The sequence below is a fragment of the Xenopus laevis genome, chromosome 3S (assembly GCF_017654675.1).
Source record: "Xenopus laevis strain J_2021 chromosome 3S, Xenopus_laevis_v10.1, whole genome shotgun sequence".
In the NCBI taxonomy this organism is placed as follows: domain Eukaryota; kingdom Metazoa; phylum Chordata; class Amphibia; order Anura; family Pipidae; genus Xenopus; species Xenopus laevis.
In genome coordinates this window covers 7,317,345-7,335,751 of record NC_054376.1, presented here as the reverse complement: position 1 = coordinate 7,335,751, position 18,407 = coordinate 7,317,345, and the positions used below count along the sequence as shown (strand labels likewise).

The following is an 18,407-nucleotide window of genomic DNA, read 5'->3' as shown; positions in this document are numbered from 1 at the left end:
ATGGACACGTGCGTAAAGGCATCGGCGATTGAATAAGGATTACGAAATTGCACGTCACCCACTTCAAAGATGGCCGCCGCGTCCTCACGTTTCAAGGGCTCATGCGCTGAGGTGCCAAAGTAAACGGAACGCTTGCGCGTAAGGGGTTTTTTTCCCCAGCCGGACGGATTTCAATGCTGCACTCTTTTACATGCGTGCTGGTGGGTTATTAGAGAGGCATGGATGTGTTAGCTGAGGAGTTTGGGCACCTGAGCCAGGAGGAACTCATTTCCCCCGTGGATACAGTGCAGGTGAGACTGGCAAGGGACTTCTTTTGCTTCTATTCAGCCCTTTCTTCATTGTGATCCATTTGAGTTTCCTCATTATCATTATAATCTAAACACCCTGCCAAATGAACATATTGGTGACCTGGTAACATAATCTTATATTAAAAAGGGAAGTCTGTTTTTGTTTTTTTTAAACTCTCTGCACTGCTGGTTCTGACTCCTGAAACAAAGTAGCAGAGACCAGCTGGAGGAGGAGCTACTTTGTTTCAGGAGTCAGAAGCAGGAGTGCATCAAAGAGCAGACACATCCAGCTGTTAACGTCAGTTCCATTTGCAGTATTTTTTTGGGAGGACTCTCTCAGCGATTCCATGTTTCAGATACAAAGATTGACCCTTGGAGTCAGGGTGGTCAGGTGTAATTTTCAAAGTCAGCTACAAAACTAGCCAAGAGGCACTTCAGAAGTAGCCCAAACACAGCACAATATGTGCAGTTATAAAAAAGTCTAAAAAATAAACGAATATATGTGAAAATGTCACTTTCGCAAATTTTTCCATGAAGCAAAATGGGACAGATTCGTCAGTCGCCAGGGACGTAACTACAGAGCGGGGCCCAGGCGGTATAGGGGCCCCATCAGGCTCTAATTCATATACAATTGCAATAAATATTGGTAAAATAGTTCAATTTTGGTGGCCAGCAGATTTGTGCCCTAAAACTGTCTGAAATTGAGGAAAGTCCCCGGAAAATGAGAGAATGCTTTTGGTACGGAACAGAGCCCAAAGTCTGGTAACTCCCGACTTCTACACAAGTCAGTCCCATTGCATGCTGGGTACTGTGTCTTACATTAAACTTGGCAGTTGGTAAATTGTTTTAGGAGAAGGAAACCCTTTCGGCGCAATAGAAAGAAAGATGAGGAATAAAAAGTTGCCATAACTATACATTTGCCGCCTTACAGAGCATTTTTTGTTTTAGACGGGGGTCAGTGTCTGGAAAGAGTCAGAAGAAGAAGGCAAATAATTCAATAAACATTTACCAGCCAAAGTATTCCCTTGCCCTAATGTGCCAAGTCTGTGTCACCCAATGAATGTTGGGTAATGAAGTGTTTGTTTAAAGTAGAAGGAAACACTTTCGGCGCAAACCCCCCCCCCCCACGGGCAAATGCTTCTAAGTTGCTACTTACCCCTCGGCGCAGGTCCTCTCCCGTGGAGTTCGCAGACGGCATCTTCTCCAGTGTGGTCTTCTTCTTGGATTCCCCGGCGTTTGAGAGCTGGACCGGCAAATGCATGCGCCCCCCAAACGCCGGGGAATCCAGGAAGAAGACCGCACGGGAGAAGATGCCGTCTGCAAACTCCACGGTCTGACACTTTAACTCTTCTAAACTGATACATTTAGTTGATACATTTGTTATCTTGGTCCCTGCTGAGCAGAATCCCCGAGTTTCATTAAAGGCAACTGTTAAAATTGATGCAATAGTTGCTAATGTTCCACAGATACTGCTGATAAATGTATCAACTAATTGAATCAACTCAATGTAGCAAATAGTAACAGTTCAGAATCTGCTCCTGGATCACTGAGGTGCCAGACTGAAACGCTACAGAACATTAAACTTTAAACTTCAATTTTGGGAAAATTAAAAAGTAAAATATGGAAAGTAAATTGGAAAAACAACTGAACTGAAAAAAAGTGTTTGGAAGGTGAACAACCCCTTTAAATAACTCGAAAATCAAAAGTAATAAGAAATGAAAACTATTGAGACCATTGTCTCAGAATGTCACTCTCTACATCATACTAAAAGCTCATTTAAAGGATAAGTAAATCTTTAAAACAAGTGAATGTAAAATTGATGAGAGTGCTATTCTAAGCACTTTTGTCATTTACATTCATTATTTATTTTCTTTTAATTCCAAGATATTAAGGGATACATGTGCTGTTAATGTGGTCAGAAACTGGTCAGTTTCTGACCAGTCTGACCACCAAGTAGTCAAGGAAGTTGTCAGGAGAAAGAAAGAGGCTGCTCTGATGTTCTTCTACTTAGGAAAGATTTGAGAAAGGTTTCTAATTGTTTTCCTAAACAGAAGAACATCAGAGCAGCCTCTTTCTTTCTCCTGACAACTTCCTTGACTACTTGGTGGTCAGACTGGTCAGAAACTGACCAGCAGGTGGTGCTGTTGGAACAAAATTCATTCATATTAACAGCACATGTATCCCTTAATATCTTAGAATAAAAAGAAAATAAATAATGAATGTAAATGACAAAAGAGCTTACAATAGCACTCTCATCAATTTTACATTCACTTATTTTAAAGGTTTACTTATCCTTTAAAGGTGAACAACCACTTTAAATGCTGTCAACTGACCACATGCTTTGCTAGCCGGCAAAAGTGTTAAATATACATTTATACAACAATACAGAGCAGAAGTTATAAATGGACACAAATGATCTTTAGTGCAGATCAATTTTAAATTAACCCTAAAAATGTATTTGTTTTGCAGGAAAAATGGAAACTGCTTCCAGCCTTCCTAAAGGTATGCTTCAAGTATTTCTTTATATTTTCATAACCAATTCATAGAACGGAAGGAAAAGGAAAGGTGAAGAATCGCTAAACTCAGCGTAAAGGGCTTTTCTTCACTAAGAAACACAGTGACCCAGTATATTATTCTAATGACCCGTGCTGTGTGTGTGAGTAGTAGTAGGGCAAGTTTGCTTTTACTTCACTGCACATGTGCAGAGCCCTGGGCAGCCACAAAATAACCCTGGGATTGGAGGTAAAATAGTGGAGCTCTCTAGAACAGTATCCTGAACCTGGATCTGAGATTAGCACGAGGGCTGCCTAACCAGGTGCATGAGAACCTTGCCTCATGAGACACTTCCCCAGAGGTTACCATGGATGTCAAAAAGCTGCGCCTGGAAACTTTAATGGAGAACTAAACCCTAAAAATAAACATAGCTAAAAATGCCATTTTTTATAATGAACTTATTGCACGAGGCTAAAGTTTGAGCTTGTCAATAGCAGCAATGATCCAGGACTTCAAACTTGTCACAGGGGGTCACCATCTTGGAAAGTGTCTGTGACACTCACATGCTCAGTGGGCTCTGATTGGCTGTTGAGAAGCTAAGCTTAGGGCTCGTCACTAATTATCCAGCAGAAAATGAGCTTCCCTGGCTGTAATATAAGCTGATGCTACAGGTTTGCTGATTATTAAATTCTGATGCTAATTGCACTGGTTTCTGTGCTGCCATGTAGTAATTATGTGTATTAATTACTAATCAGCCTTATATTGTGACATTTCTATTCTATGTGTACTGTATATTGTGAGTGGGTCCCTAAGCTCAGTAAGTGACAGCAGCACAGAGCATGTGCAGTGAATCAGCAGAAAAGAAGATGGGGAGCTACTGGGGCATCTTTGGAGACACAGATCTTTACTGCTAAAGGGCTGTGGTTGCCTTGGGCTGGTACAGAAGCACAAAACATCATGTACAACATTTCTAACTACTTCTTTAGTTAGGCTTTAGTTCTCTTTAAGAGCTGGATTTCTAGTTATTAAACCATAAATTTGGCTTTTCTGGCGCAGAAAGCGAAATTTGCTCTCTGCACCCCCCTGGACCCCCGTTGGTGATGTAAAGGTAAACGCGAACGACAGCTTCCTAGATTCCTAGCCAGTGGCTCATGAGTAACATGTTGCTCCCCTACCCCTTGGATGTTGCTCCAAGTGGCCTCAGAACAGGTGTTTATTTTTGAATTCCAGGCTTGGAGGCAAGTTTTAGTTGCATAAAAACCAGGTGTACTGTCAAACAGAGTCTCCTGCAGGCTGTGTAACAATGTACCATGGTGGTCTAGTGGGAGGGGGTCGGCGGGGACGCCCGCCGCAAGCTGTGTCATCTTCTTCCTGAATTGTGAACACTAAGGACACACGCGGCGCGCAATGGCGCGAAGTTTGAAAATATTTAAAGGGCTATTATACAGTTTCTCACTGCCTGTTATAGGATCTGTTCCTCGTGACTTTCCTGGTGCTTCTGTGATCTGATATCTGTTGTGACCCCTGCCTGTTTTTGGACAATTCTGACTTTTGTAATCCTGACCCTGCCTCGTAACCGACTCTTCTATTCCTTATCCCTCCTGATTGATCTCCTGGTTTGACCTTTGGCTGTCTGACTCCGCTTGTACTCTGCCAGTCCTGACCCGGCCTGTTTTGACTTTGCTTTCTGTCCAGGCCTTATACTGCGACCTTCTGCCCAAAAGACTTCTGCTTTACCTACGAGCCCCGTTGCTCGTTCAGAACCCTTCCATTGGCTCCTCTCTTAATAAGACCTGGCGGCATCTGATTAGCCGAGGACTCCTCCCGAAGTGAAAGGCGGCTGTTAAAAGCGGAAGCAAGAGCCGAGAACAGGGTGCTTAGCATTGGTTCTGAATTTAGGGTGCCGACCATGACAGGCTGCCAGTCCACATAGGAGCTCCCAATAGCCAATCACAGCCCATAATTGGTATCCCCATGAACTTTTTTCACGCTTGTGTTGCTTCCCAACTTTTTTTTTATACATTTTGAATGTGGCTCATGGGTTAAAAAAAAAAAAAGGTTGGGAATCCCTGCCCTAAGTCATGACTGCATGTCTGACAAAAAGGAGGTAAACTTCTTTGTGTAGTTGAAAAAAGGGATGAAGACCAAATCATTACTGCAATCACAGAATGTATTTTTTTTGTAACCTGTTTCTGAAGAGTATGGCTTATTATCTTCTGTTCTTCTTTCAGGTGAAAGGCCTTGTAAAGCAGCACATCGACTCCTTCAACTATTTCATCAACGATGAAGTAAGTACTTTTGTTTTGGGCATATTTGTCATTTATGTGCAATCAGACGGCTTTCAGCATGTTAACAATAGCCAACGGACGTGTGATATTGTCCCCAGTCAAGAAATTAACCTATGGGAGATGTCTGCAACTTGAGTTTTTTTTTTATTTATTTATTTATTTTTTTGAATGAAACGCCCAGTCTGTACAGTTGTACTTATAAGACAGAGATAGTGTTAGTTTCAGCCAAGTTCAGTGAGCTATGTAGGTCTCCAGTTGGGACATTTACAGGTTTGTTGAAATAATATCTTGGGTTTAAAGGGATACTGCATTGGAAAAACATGTTTTTTTTCAAAATGCATCAGTTAATAGTGCTGCTCCAGCAGACTTCTGCACTGTAATCCGTTTTTCAAAAGAGCAAACAGATTTTTTTATATTTAATTTTGAAATCTGACATGGAGCTAGACATATTGTCAGTTTCACAGTTGCCCTCAGTCATGTTACTTGTGCTCTGATAAACTTCAGTCACTCTTTACTGCTGTACTGCAAGTTGGAGTGATATCACCCCTCCCTTCCCTCCCAGCAGCCCATCAGCAGCACAATGGGAAAGTAACCAGATAACAACTGCCTGGTAGATCTAAGAACATCACTCCATAATAACAATCCATTTCCCACTGCGACTCCTTCAGTTACATTGAGTAGGAGAAACAACAGCCTGCCAAAAAGCAGTTCCATCCTAAAGTGCTGGCTGTTTCTGAAAGCACATGACCAGGCAAAATGACCTGAGATGCACCTACACACCAATATTATAATTAAAAAATAAATTTGTCGGCTTAGGAATGAAATGTTACATGGTAGAGTGAATTATTTGCAGTGTAAACAGTTCTATTTAGAAATAAAAACTACATCATAAAAATCATGACAGAATCCCTTTAATGTAAGAGGCAGACGGGTGAGGAATATTTCAGTGTCTCTTGCAATTTGCTAAGCTTGAGATCTGTAGCCACCTATAGTACCAGACATTTTTGGAATCTAGACGAGGCAGAAACACTCAACTGCTTCTAGAAAGATTTAGAACTTAAAGGGATACTGTCATGGGAAAAAAATTTTTTTCAAAATGAATCAGTTAATAGTGCTGCTCCAGCAGAATTCTGCACTGAATCCATTTCTCAAAAGAGCAAACAGATTTTTTTTATATTCAATTTTGAAATCTGACATGGGGCTAGACATATTGTCAATTTCCCAGCTGCCCCAAGTCATGTGACTTGTGCTCGGATAAACTTCAATCACTCTTTACTGCTGTACTGCAAGTTGGAGTGATATCACCCCCTCCCTTTTCCCCCCCAGCAGCCAAACAAAAGAACAATGGGAAGGTAACCAGATAGCAGCTCCCTAACACAAGATAACAGCTGCCTGGTAGATCTAAGAACAACACTCAATAGTAAAAACCCATGTCTCACTGAGACACATTCAGTTACATTGAAAAGGAAAAACAGCAGCCTGCCAGAAAGCATTTCTCTCCTAAAGTGCAGGCACAAGTCACATGACTGGGGGCAACTGGGAAATTGACAAAATGTCTAGCCCCATGTCAGATTTCAAAATTGAATATAAAAAAATCTGTTTGCTCTTTTGAGAAATGGATTTCAGTGCAGAATTCTGCTGGAGTAGCACTATTAACTGATGCGATTTGAAAAAAAACATGTTTTCCCATGACCATATCCCTTTAAGTATATTCTCATCTTTCGGACACATTGAGATGCATGACCGTGACAATAAGTTCAGTTTGCCTGCGGTATCAGAAATATCCTTCCTCACATATTTAATGTTTAACCTTTTAATGAACATCCTACTAAAGAATGTGTAGTTTCCAAACAACAACATTTTCTCATGTCAGACAGATATACTTCGTACAACCTTTACATTTTGCCTGTTTTCACGATGGTTTGTTCTCATATAGTCAGGGCCTGATGATGTATTCTGCTTTTAACCGCCTTTCGTTTTGTCTCTCCAGATTAAGAAAATAATGAAAGCGAATGAAAAAGTAACGAGTGATGCCGACCCAATGTGGTACCTGAAGTAAGTTCTTTTTCTGGGTTTAAAACTAAAAGGAAAAAAACGGCAAACAAAATGAAAAATTGGTTTTCTTGTTCCAAGTCTGCATATTTACAATGGATATACCTGCCTGTTTCTTTATGTTCATCTATATTACAGGTTTCCCAAATTGTCGGGTTTTCAAATGGCAATGGTTTTTCACCCTCTAATGGATTACGTTTGCCTTTGAGGTCCAACCTTTGGTCTTAGACCTTATGGCTCACAGCAGCTATGAAACCATTGGTGTATTCGTTATTCAGCCGCACTTTCAAGAATATCCAGGACAGAAAAGGGGTTCGCCCCAGATATCGCTTTAAATGCCTCCTAAAGGTGGCCATACACGGGCCGATAAAAGCTGCCGACAGACCGAGTCGGCAGCTTATTGGCCCGTGTATGGGGGCCCCCGACGGGCTTCCCCGATCGAGATCTGGCCGAAAGTCGGCCAGATCTCGATCGGATGGGACTAAAAATCCCGTCAGATCGCGGCCGCATCTGTTCGTTGATGTGGTCCCGCGATCCGCCCGTTCACGTTCGCTAGGATCCGATCGTTGGGCCCTAGGGCCCACGATCGGATCAGCCTGATATTGCCCACCTCAAGGTGGGCATATCGGAGGGAGATCCGCTCGTTTGGCGACATCGCCAAATGAGCGGATCTCTCCATGTATGGGCACCTTTAGTTGGGTTTCTAGGAATGTCTAGTTATTCTCTCCTGCACCTTACTGATCTCAGAGCTCAATCTTGCTGGCATTTAAAGGGGTGGTTCACCTTTCACGGCAACCTGTTGGATAAAAATGTTATCCCCAACCAAAGGTGCGGGCTAACAGAACCTGCATTCTGATTGGAGATAACGGTATTTTTCTTTTTAAAAAAAATGCCCCCTGCCAGCGCTAGGCTACCCGTACCGGGCGAGCAGCCATGTCTGGTCACTCACATCTATAAATGAAAAGCTGCCCCAAATTGCTCATTATGCACATGTGAGTGACACAACATGGCTGAGCTCCCTCCCGGTGCGGGTAACCTAGCGCTGGCGGGGGGGCATTTTTCTTTACAGAAAAATACGGTTATCCCCAACCGGAATGTGGGCTCCATTAGCTTGCACCTTTGGTTGGGGATAACATTTTTACCCAACAGGTGCCCCTTAAGGTACCTTTTATTATGTTAGAGAATGACCAATTCTAAGCAATGTTTCAATTAGCCTTCATTATTTCCTTTTTTTATAGTTTTTGAATTATTTGCCGCCTTCTGACTCTTTCCAGCTTTCAAATGGCGGCCACTGTTAAAAACAAATGCTCTGTAAGGCTACAAATGTATTGTTATTGCTACTTTTTATTACTGATCTTTCTATTCAGACCTTTCCTATTCATATTCCAGTCTCTCTCAGTGCATTTAAGTGTAATGAAACGTGTAGCTGTGTGTGATCTTTGGGTAATCCAGTCGCAACTAGGGTTGCCACCTGACCGGTATTTTAGCGGCTTGGCCGGTAAAAATGATGGCTGACCCCAATGTTGTTAATAGGGAAAAAAGATAAATATACAGGAAGGCCGATACTTTTTTCCAGAAAAGGTGGCAACCCTAGTCGCAAGTGACACTTTTGCAAAGCGCTATGTATATTATTGACCAAAGCCCTTGGGAGCCATGGCTTTCCGGACCGGGTAGAAAAAAAAAAATAATTGAAAGCCACAAAAACCTGCCCCTTTACAAAGGCAAACACTTGGGAGACCCAAAGAATTGGTAAAATTCAGTTCTCCTATTTAGAAAGTAATTGTTGGACGGTAATAGTTCACACCAAATTTTCCTTTTATATATTCAGGTACCTCAATATTTATGTGGGTCTTCCTGATGTTGAAGAAAGTTTTAATGTGACACGTCCTGTGTCTCCTCATGAGGTAACCATAATCCTGTTTTGTTTTTGTTTTCATTAATGTGTGGGGATTTATGTGCTGGGAGGGAAGCGACTGACCCATTGAGAGTCTCCTTAAAGGAGAACTAAGCCCTAAAAATGAATGTGGCTAAAAATGCCATATTTTATATAGTGAACTTATTGCACGAGGCTAAAGTTTGAGCTTGTCAATAGCAGCAATGATCCAGGACTTCAAACTTGTCACAGGGGGTCACCATCTTGGAAAGTGTCTGTGACACTCACATGCTCAGTGGGCTCTGATTGGCTGTTGAGAAGCTAAGTTTAGGGCTCGTCACTAATTATCCAGCAGAAAATGAGCTTCCCTGGCTGTAATATAAGCTGATGCTACAGGTTTGCTGATTATTCAATTCTGATGCTAATTGCACTGGTTTCTGTGCTGCCATGTAGTAATTATGTGTATTAATTACTAATCAGCCTTATATTGTGACATTTCTATTCTATGTGTACTGTATATTGTGAGTGGGTCCCTAAGCTCAGTAAGTGACAGCAGCACAGAGCATGTGCAGTGAATCAGCAGAAAAGAAGATGGGGAGCTACTGGGGCATCTTTGGTGACACAGATCTTTACTGCTAAAGGGCTGTGGTTGCCTTGGGCTGGTACAGAAGCACAAAACATCATGTACAACATTTCAGCTACTTTAGTTAAGCTTTAGTTCTCCTATAAGACAATCTATGTGACTTTGTGTGCCTCTGCTCTTAGATTGGTCTATGTTTTTCCATTTAGTGCCGACTCAGAGATATGACCTACTCAGCACCAATTACAGTTGACATAGAGTACACAAGAGGCAGCCAAAGAATCATTCGAAATGCATTACCTATTGGCAGGTAAAATGACCCTCCTTTGTGCAGTATTTGCATTTGTCCATCTGATGTGGGCCTGTCCAAACTGTAGCCTTCCTTTCTGTTATCTCAGCTATATTGCCATGTACTCCTTCAGGTCTGATTCTTAAAGGAACAATAACACCAAACAATGAAAGTGTGTTAAAGGAATGACAATATAATGTACTATTGGCCTGCACTGGTAACTCTGGTGTGTTTACTTCTGAAATACAAATATACTTTATATATACAAGCTGCTGTGTAGCCATGGGGGAAGCCATTCAAGCACAGGATACACAGTAGATAACAGAGAAGTACTACTATAGTTTATATAAACAAGCTGCTGTGTAGCCATGGGGGCAGCCATTCAAGCACAGGATACACAGTAGATAACAGAGAAGTACTACTATAGTTTATATAAACAAGCTGCTTTGTAGCCATGGGGCAGTCATTCAAGCACAGGATACACAGTAGATAACTGAGAAGTACTACTATAGTTTATATAAACAAGCTGCTGTGTAGCCATGGGGGCAGCAATTCAAGCACAGGATACAGAGTAGATAACAGATAAGTACTACTATAGTTTATATAAACAAGCTGCTGTGTAGCCATGGGGGCAGCCATTCAAGCACAGGGTACACAGTAGATAACAGATAAGTACTACTATAGTTTATATAAACAAGCTGCTGTGTAGCCATGGGGGCAGCCATTCAAGCACAGGATACACAGTAGATAACAGGTTCTGAAGAATCCCATTGTAAACTTCAGAGCTTATCTGTTATCTGCTTTGTGTCCTGTGCCTTTTCAGTCTTGAATGCCTGCCCCCATGGTTACACACTTTTGTATTTGGGAATCCTTCATATAGTCTCCTTTTCATATATATATTTATATATATATATATATATATATATATATATATATATATATATATATATATATATATATATATATATATATATATATATATATATATATATATATATATATATATATATTTTATTTATATATATATATATATATATATATATATATATATATATATATATATATATATATATATATATATATATATATATATATATATATATATATATATATATATATATGGTCTAAAGTTGAAGAAAACAACCTGTAAATAAGGGTCTTGTGGGAAGAATACTGATTTACTGCTTTTTACTCCCCCTCTCCTGGCAGAATGCCTATCATGCTGCGTAGCTCGAACTGTGTCCTTACTGGAAAGACCCCGGCTGAGTTTGCAAAGCTAAACGAATGTCCGCTTGATCCAGGTAAGCATGGAATATCTTTATACAGGCGCCTTCTCTTGAATCTCACTACTGAATTTTCCAGGACATGTCTAGTACACAACTTAGCTTTTTGTGAGCTATAGGACTGGCCTGAAAGTGAGATCTTTGAAGGCTGTGAAACTCATTGTATGCACAGGACTTTCACTTCTGCTTGTTATAACTTTGCTATAAAGGTGGTCATACATAGGCCAAGCAGTGCAGTACATTGTCTGATCATCCCATGGGTTCAGCGGACAGATACTGTATGATTGTCCTTTGTACTTTATGTTCCTTCTGTTAAATCTGATTCAGTTGTGAAGAAAAGCTGTAATTAGACAGGTCATCCTCTCTATTCACCAGGATCACAGAACTATCTGTCAGAAGCCCCCTCCCCCCAACTGCCTTCACTAGAATCCTGTGCGAAACCAATTTTTGAAACCCAGAACCCAAATTCTTACCTGCTTGTACCCTCTACCCCACCCGCAAGTACATTATCCGCAACCCCACCCGCTGACCATAAAATAACAGGAAGTGCTGTCACTGTTAACCGGAAGTGACATCATCATTAGAAGTGGGCGTAATTAGAACATACGTAAAAGAGTAAAACTCTCTTATTGAGAAGACCTGCAACCCAGCCCACAAACCTGCAGAACCGCCGACCTGCGTCTATCCCCACACCTGAAAGTTTTTCCTGCAGGTTACCCGATTTTTTTTGCAGATAACCTGCGGGTACCCAACCAGCTGCAAGACTCTAGCTTGCACACCCAAATAGCCAGGCAGTATGGGTAAAGGATAAGTACACCTTTAAAATAAGTGAATGTAAAATTGATGAGAGTGCTATTCTAAGCACTTTTGTCTTTTACTTTCATTATTTATTTTCTTTTTATTCCGAGATATTAAGGGATACATGTGCTGTTAATATGACTGAATTTTGTTCCGACAGCGCCACCTGCTGGTCAGTTTCTGACCAGTCTGACCACCAAGTAGTCAAGGAAGTTGTCAGGAGAAAGAAAGAGGCTGCTCTGATGTTCTTCTGCTTAGGAAAGGTTTGAGAGAGGTTTCGAATTGTTTTCCTAAGGAGAAGAACATCAGAGCAGCCTCTTTCTTTCTCCTGACAACTTCCTTGACTACTTGGTGGTCAGACTGGTCAGAAACTGACCAGCAGGTGACGCTGTTGGAACAAAATTCATTTATATTAACAGCACATGTATCCTTTAATATCTCGAAATAAAAAGAAAATAAAAAATGAATGTAAATGGCAAAAGAGCTTAGAATAACACATTCATTTTACATTCACTTATTTCTGAGGTTTACTTATCCTTTAAAGGGGACGTTCACCCTACATTTAACTTTCAGATATTGCATAATTTGCCTCCTGCTTGGGTCTTACCTCTTGCATTTAATTGTTTGCAAAATGCTAAAATGTAATCATAATGTGAAACACCAAGCTGTTTGTCAGCTTCTGATATGTTTTGATCATTTGCTATAAAATAAAGTGATAAGATCTCCCCTCATATACAGCAAGGGTATATTAACAACCTATAAGAAAAAATTACTAGTTTGTTTCCTGCTATTTTCTATAGGTGGTTACTTCATTGTTAAAGGACAAGAGAAGGTAATTCTCATTCAGGAGCAGCTTTCCAAAAACAGGATCATTGTGGAAGCAGACAGAAAAGGAACTGTTGGGGCTTCTGTTACCAGGTAAACACACACACACACACACACACACACACACACACACTGCAGAACAATTCACAACTCGGTGATAAAATTATTGCATTGCAATGTCAATATAATTATATTAATGTGGGATTGTATCACATATCGTTGGTGCTCTCCAGTTTACAAGATTGATTTCATTTAACACCAAATCCAACCTCCTTTTGATTCTTAGGGGGAGTAGGTGTAGGTATGTAGTCTGATTCACCCTCCCAATTAAAGGAACAGTAACATCAAAAAATTAAAGTGTCCTAAAGTAACAAAAATATAATGTACTGTTGTGCTGCACTGGTAAAACTGCTTCAGAAACGCAACTATAGTTTATATAAACAAGCTGCTGTGTAGCCATGGGGGCAGCCATTCAAGCACAGGATACACAGTAGATAACAGATAAGTACTACTATAGTTTATATAAACAAGCTGCTGTGTAGCCATGGGGGCAGCCATTCAAGCACAGGATACACAGTAGATAACAGATAAGTACTACTATAGTTTATATAAACAAGCTGCTGTGTAGCCATGGGGGCAGCCATTCAAGCACAGGATACACAGTAGATAAGATACATACTACTATAGTTTATATAAACAAGCTGCTGTGTAGCCATGGGGCAGCCATTCAAGCACAGGATACACAGTAGATAACAGATAAGTACTACTATAGTTTATATAAACAAGCTGCTGTGTAGCCATGGGGGCAGCCATTCAAGCACAGGATACACAGTAGATAACATATAAGTACTACTATAGTTTATATAAACAAGCTGCTGTGTAGCCATGGGGGCAGCCATTCAAGCACAGGATACACAGTAGATAACAGATAAGTACTACTATAGTTGATATAAACAAGCTGCTATGTAGCCATGGGGGCAGCCATTCAAAGCTGAAAAAGGAGAAAAGGCACAGGCTACACAGCAGATAACAGAAAAGCTCTGTAGTATACAATGGGAATTTCTGTTATCTACTGTGTATCCTGTGCTTGAATGGCTGCCCCCATGGCTACACAGCAGCTTGTCTTCCTGCATGAAGATGGGGAGGGGGCAATGATAAAATAATGATCCACTAGCACTTTACAATACAAATATAGATTATAACATAAGTCTCTTTGGGCAGAGCATATTTTCAGTACAAGGCCAGTTAAATTGGCTCATGTTCATTGCAGGTGTTTCTTGTGATGCTCGTCTCTACTCTACAGAAAATGTTTTTGTCTTACAGCTCTACCCACGAGAAGAAAAGTCGAACTAACCTGGTTGTAAAGCAGGGAAGGTTTTACCTGAAGCATAATACCTTAACAGAAGATATCCCGATAGCCATCATTTTTAAGGTTCGTTATGTGAAAAGGCAGGCAGAAGCAGCCAGTAAGAAATAAAGAGCATTTCACTACACAGAACTGTTAAATTAAACTATAAATTAAACCAAGTTCAGCTTAAAGGAGAAGGAAAGGTCTTTTTAGGTGGGGGTGCACCCCCAAGTGATCTCATGTACTTACCTGAAACCCCGGGCCGGTGCTGCTATCAGAAGAAAACTGCACCGGCCCAGGATTCTTTCAGCAAGCACCACGGAGCAATTTTATTTTTGCTTCTTCTTATTTTCTTGCGGCTGCGCAGTAATGCAAACAGGCAAACTTTAATGAAAAAGTTGGCTATTTCGTTCTTCTGTGCATGCGTCTGCCCCGGGAAATTTGAAGATAGAAGAAGCCTGAAGACGATCGCACTGTGGTGCTCGCTTTAAGAATCCTGGCCCGGTGCAGTTTTCTTCTGATAGGAGCACCAGGGTTTCAGTACATGTGATCACTTGGGGGTGCCTAACTTTTGGCACTCTTAATTAAAAGACCTTTCCTTCTCTTTCAATTCTACAGCAATCAGAAATTTTTTAGGTCAATTGACAATTTGTTGCTCCAATTGGTTTTAGACCTACTCAAATTTTTAACTGTTTGGTTTGGGTCGTGTGGGTGTGGTTTAGAGACCATTTGCTCTATTCAATTCCTCTGGTTCTTCAATACTTAATTTCTAATTTTGTTCCAACAGCGCCACCTGCTGGTCAGTTTCTGACCAGTCTGACCACCAAGTAGTCAAGGAAGTTGTCAGGAGAAAGAAAGAGGCTGCTCTGATGTTCTTCTGCTTTGGAAAACAATTAGAAACCTTTCTCAAATCTTTCCTAAGCAGAAGAACATCAGAGCAGCCTCTTTCTTTCTCCTGACAACTTCCTTGACTACTTGGTGGCCAGACTGGTCAGAAACTGACCAGCAGGTGGCGCTGTTGGAACAAAATTCATTCATATTAACAGCACATGTATTCCTTAATATCTTGGAACAAAAAGAAAAGAAATAATGAATGTAAATGACAAAAGTGCTTAGAATAGCCCTCTCATCAATTTTACATTCACTTATTTTAAAGGTTTCCTTACCCTTTAACTATTCTATGAATTTGAGCACATTGGTTAAATAATTTATCCTAATCATCGGTCACATAATAGAAAATCTTAGTTAATAAATTGTATTCACAATTTTTTTTTTAGTAGTTTATTGATATTTATTGTACTGCACTTTAATCTTGTTACTATTCAAGCCAGTATGAATTTTGAATGAATTTATATTAGGGATGCACCGAATCGGTTTCGGTTTCGGATTCGGTTCGGGATTCGGCCTTTTTCAGCAGGATTCTGCTGAATCCTTCTGTCCAGCCAATCTGAATCCTATTTTGCTTATGAAAATTAGGGGCAGGGAGGAAAATCGTGTGACCTTTTTGTCACAAAACAAGGAAGTAAAAAATGTTTCCCCTTCCCATCCCTAATTTGCATATGCAAATGAGGATTCAGATTGGGTTCGGTATTCGGTCGAATCTTTCGCAAAGGATTCAGGGGTTCGGCCAATTCCAAATTAGTGGATTCGGTGCATCCCTAATTTATATAGAAGACTATTGTATCCTAATTAATTAATCACGTTCTAAACAATTGATCGATCCTTTTAGTTAATTAAATTATTGACCGGATTAATTGCGCTGCACTTTAGGCTGATACTCTGATTCGTGAGATTTTTTTTTTAAAAGTCTTTTGGTATATAGATAAGTTGTACACTTTGTCAAGCACTGAGTGGTGAGAAACTATTTTCTAAGTGACCTTTGTTACCTGATATGTTGGCTACAACCGGGGTTCTTTTTGCTTAAAAAACATTTTCAATTATTTTGGTAATGTTTATTGTGCCACTAGATGGCAGCAGAAGCTGACTGTATATTAGAGCAGGAGCTATAGCAGTGATCCTTAACCAGGGGCTCCTGAGCATCGTTGCTCAACAAATCATTAGAAGCTGCTCCCAGTGGAGATTATTTTTGATTTCCAGGCGAGTTTGTAGTTCATATAAATCAGATGTACTGCCAAACAGAGCCCCCCATGGGCTGCCAGCTCACATAGGGATCAATCCCAGCCCTTATTTGGCACCCCAAGGACTGGTTTATGCTTGTGTTGCTCCTCAACTCTCTTTACATTTGAATGAGGCTCAGGGTTAAAAAGATTGGGGACCCCTAAGCTAGAGTTTGTAGACCTGCAATATCCTCATGCTTAGCCTTTAGCTGCAGCAGCTTTCTCTCTACAAACAGAACCATATGTTTGTGTGTATTTAAAGGGATCCTGTCATCGGAAAATATGTTTTTTTCAAAACGCATCAGTTAATAGTGCTACTCCAGCAGAATTCTGCACTGAAATCCATTTCTCAAAAGAGTCAACAGATTTTTTTATATTCAATTTTGAAATCTGACATGGGGCTAGACATTTTGTCAATTTCCCAGCTGCCCCTGGTCATGTGACTGATCATTCAGCCGCCGATCAGAAGGAATACCAGTGATTTCACTGCAGCCTTTATTTCTTTCTTTGTACGTGCTCCCTGCACCTCATACATTCCTTTTCCAATTAGTATTGCTGCTCATTGTTATGAACTGTTAGGTACTCGACAGAGAGGGGAAAAAAATCCACTAAAATGTGCCCTTGATCTGGGTATGGCAGCTTCTTGTGATGAAAAGTTATCATTGAGCCCATATGCTAGCACTTACTGTTTTGTCGTGTGTTTAGTTTAGAGGGAGTGAGGTTTTTATTCAAATATTTTTTATTGACCTGTAACTTTGTCTTGTCAGTTACTCAAAAACACCAACATATAAATTATAATGTATTCGTTTTGATAAATAACAAGGATTTTAGAAGTCACTGAAGGGTTCTGTGACCATATAAAGGCACAAGGCTGCAGGCTGAGTTATACAGGGAACTCTGAGTATCACTCATGTATTATAAGGGATAATGTACCCCCTACTGTAAATGATAAGGATATTAGAAGTCACTGAGGGGTTCTGTGACCATATAAAGGCACAAGGCTGCAGGCTGAGTTATACAGGGAACTCTGAGTATCACTCATGTATTATAAGGGATAATGTACCCCCTACTGTAAATGATAAGGATATTAGAAGTCACTGAGGGGTTGTTCTGTGACCATATAAAGGCACAAGGCTGCAGGCTGAGTTATACAGGGAACTCTGAGTATCACTCGTATTATAAGGGATAATGTAACAAACGGGAGGGGGGGTGGGGGGTTTGCGCCGACTAGGTTTCCTTCCCCTTTAAGCCTATAAACTTGAAAAAGCAGAGTTTTTTTTCACAATTGTATTAGATGGATTTTTTTACATTCGGATTTAGTCATAATTAAGCAAAGATAAAGATAGTTTCTTAAAGATCTGTCCGTTTGTGAACTGAAAAGAGTCCTAATGTCCTATCTTTCCTTTCTTTCCTTATAGGCAATGGGTGTAGAGAGCGACCAGGAGATTGTGCAGATGATAGGTACAGAGGAACATGTGATCGCTGTGTTTGCACCCAGCTTGGAGGAGTGTCAGAAGGCTCAGATATTCTCACAGATGCAGGTGTGTCTGGGTAATATTAACAATACATCCAATAATGCCTCTATTATACACGGCTTGGATTGTGCCCAAAATCATGACTTATATTTATCAGGAGGCGAATCCTTGGGGAGAAAAACAGTTATAGTGCTTTTTATATTGAGCCTGACACAGAATAAAGTTTATACTGCAATTTTTGTCTTTCTTGCCTCGTTTGAAGTGATAGAGCTTCACAGAACCTGACTGGCTGAATATTACATGTGGTTTAACGGGCCGATAAAAGCTTCTAACAGACAGTCAGCAGCTCATTGGACCGTGTATGGGGCCCTCAGACGGGCTTCCCCGATTGACATCTGGCAGAAAGTCGACCAGATGTTGATTGGACAGGACTAAAAATCCTGTTGGATCGCGGCTGCATCTGTTCGCTGATGCGGTCCCGCGATCCGACCGCCCGTTACCCTTCGTTATTATCCGATCGTTGAACCCTAGGGCCACAATCGGATCAGCCCGATATCGCCCGCCATATCGGGGAAAGATCCGCTCGTTTGGCAACATCACTAAACGAGCGGATCTCTCCGTGTTTGGCCACCTTTAGTCAAAGCTTTACAAGCCTGATCCTAATTTTTCTGTTGTGTGTATTACAGCATATCAGTTTGA

At 40.7% G+C, this 18,407-nt stretch overlaps 1 protein-coding gene across 1 annotated transcript in view; it reads left to right on the top strand.

Annotated features, from left to right (window-relative positions):
- The first annotated feature begins 82 nt into the window (after nt 1–82).
- polr3b.S (polymerase (RNA) III (DNA directed) polypeptide B S homeolog) overlaps nt 83–18,407 on the top strand; it is a 52,737-nt gene continuing 34,412 nt past the window's right edge. The window contains exons 1-10 of the mRNA XM_018254857.2: nt 83–290; nt 2,757–2,789; nt 5,012–5,068; nt 7,059–7,123; nt 8,949–9,024; nt 9,783–9,883; nt 11,072–11,163; nt 12,744–12,861; nt 14,092–14,200; nt 17,652–17,774. Of these exons, the coding sequence (XP_018110346.1) occupies nt 219–290; nt 2,757–2,789; nt 5,012–5,068; nt 7,059–7,123; nt 8,949–9,024; nt 9,783–9,883; nt 11,072–11,163; nt 12,744–12,861; nt 14,092–14,200; nt 17,652–17,774 (846 nt within the window). The 5' untranslated portion in view covers nt 83–218. The remainder of the gene's footprint in view (nt 291–2,756; nt 2,790–5,011; nt 5,069–7,058; nt 7,124–8,948; nt 9,025–9,782; nt 9,884–11,071; nt 11,164–12,743; nt 12,862–14,091; nt 14,201–17,651; nt 17,775–18,407) is intronic.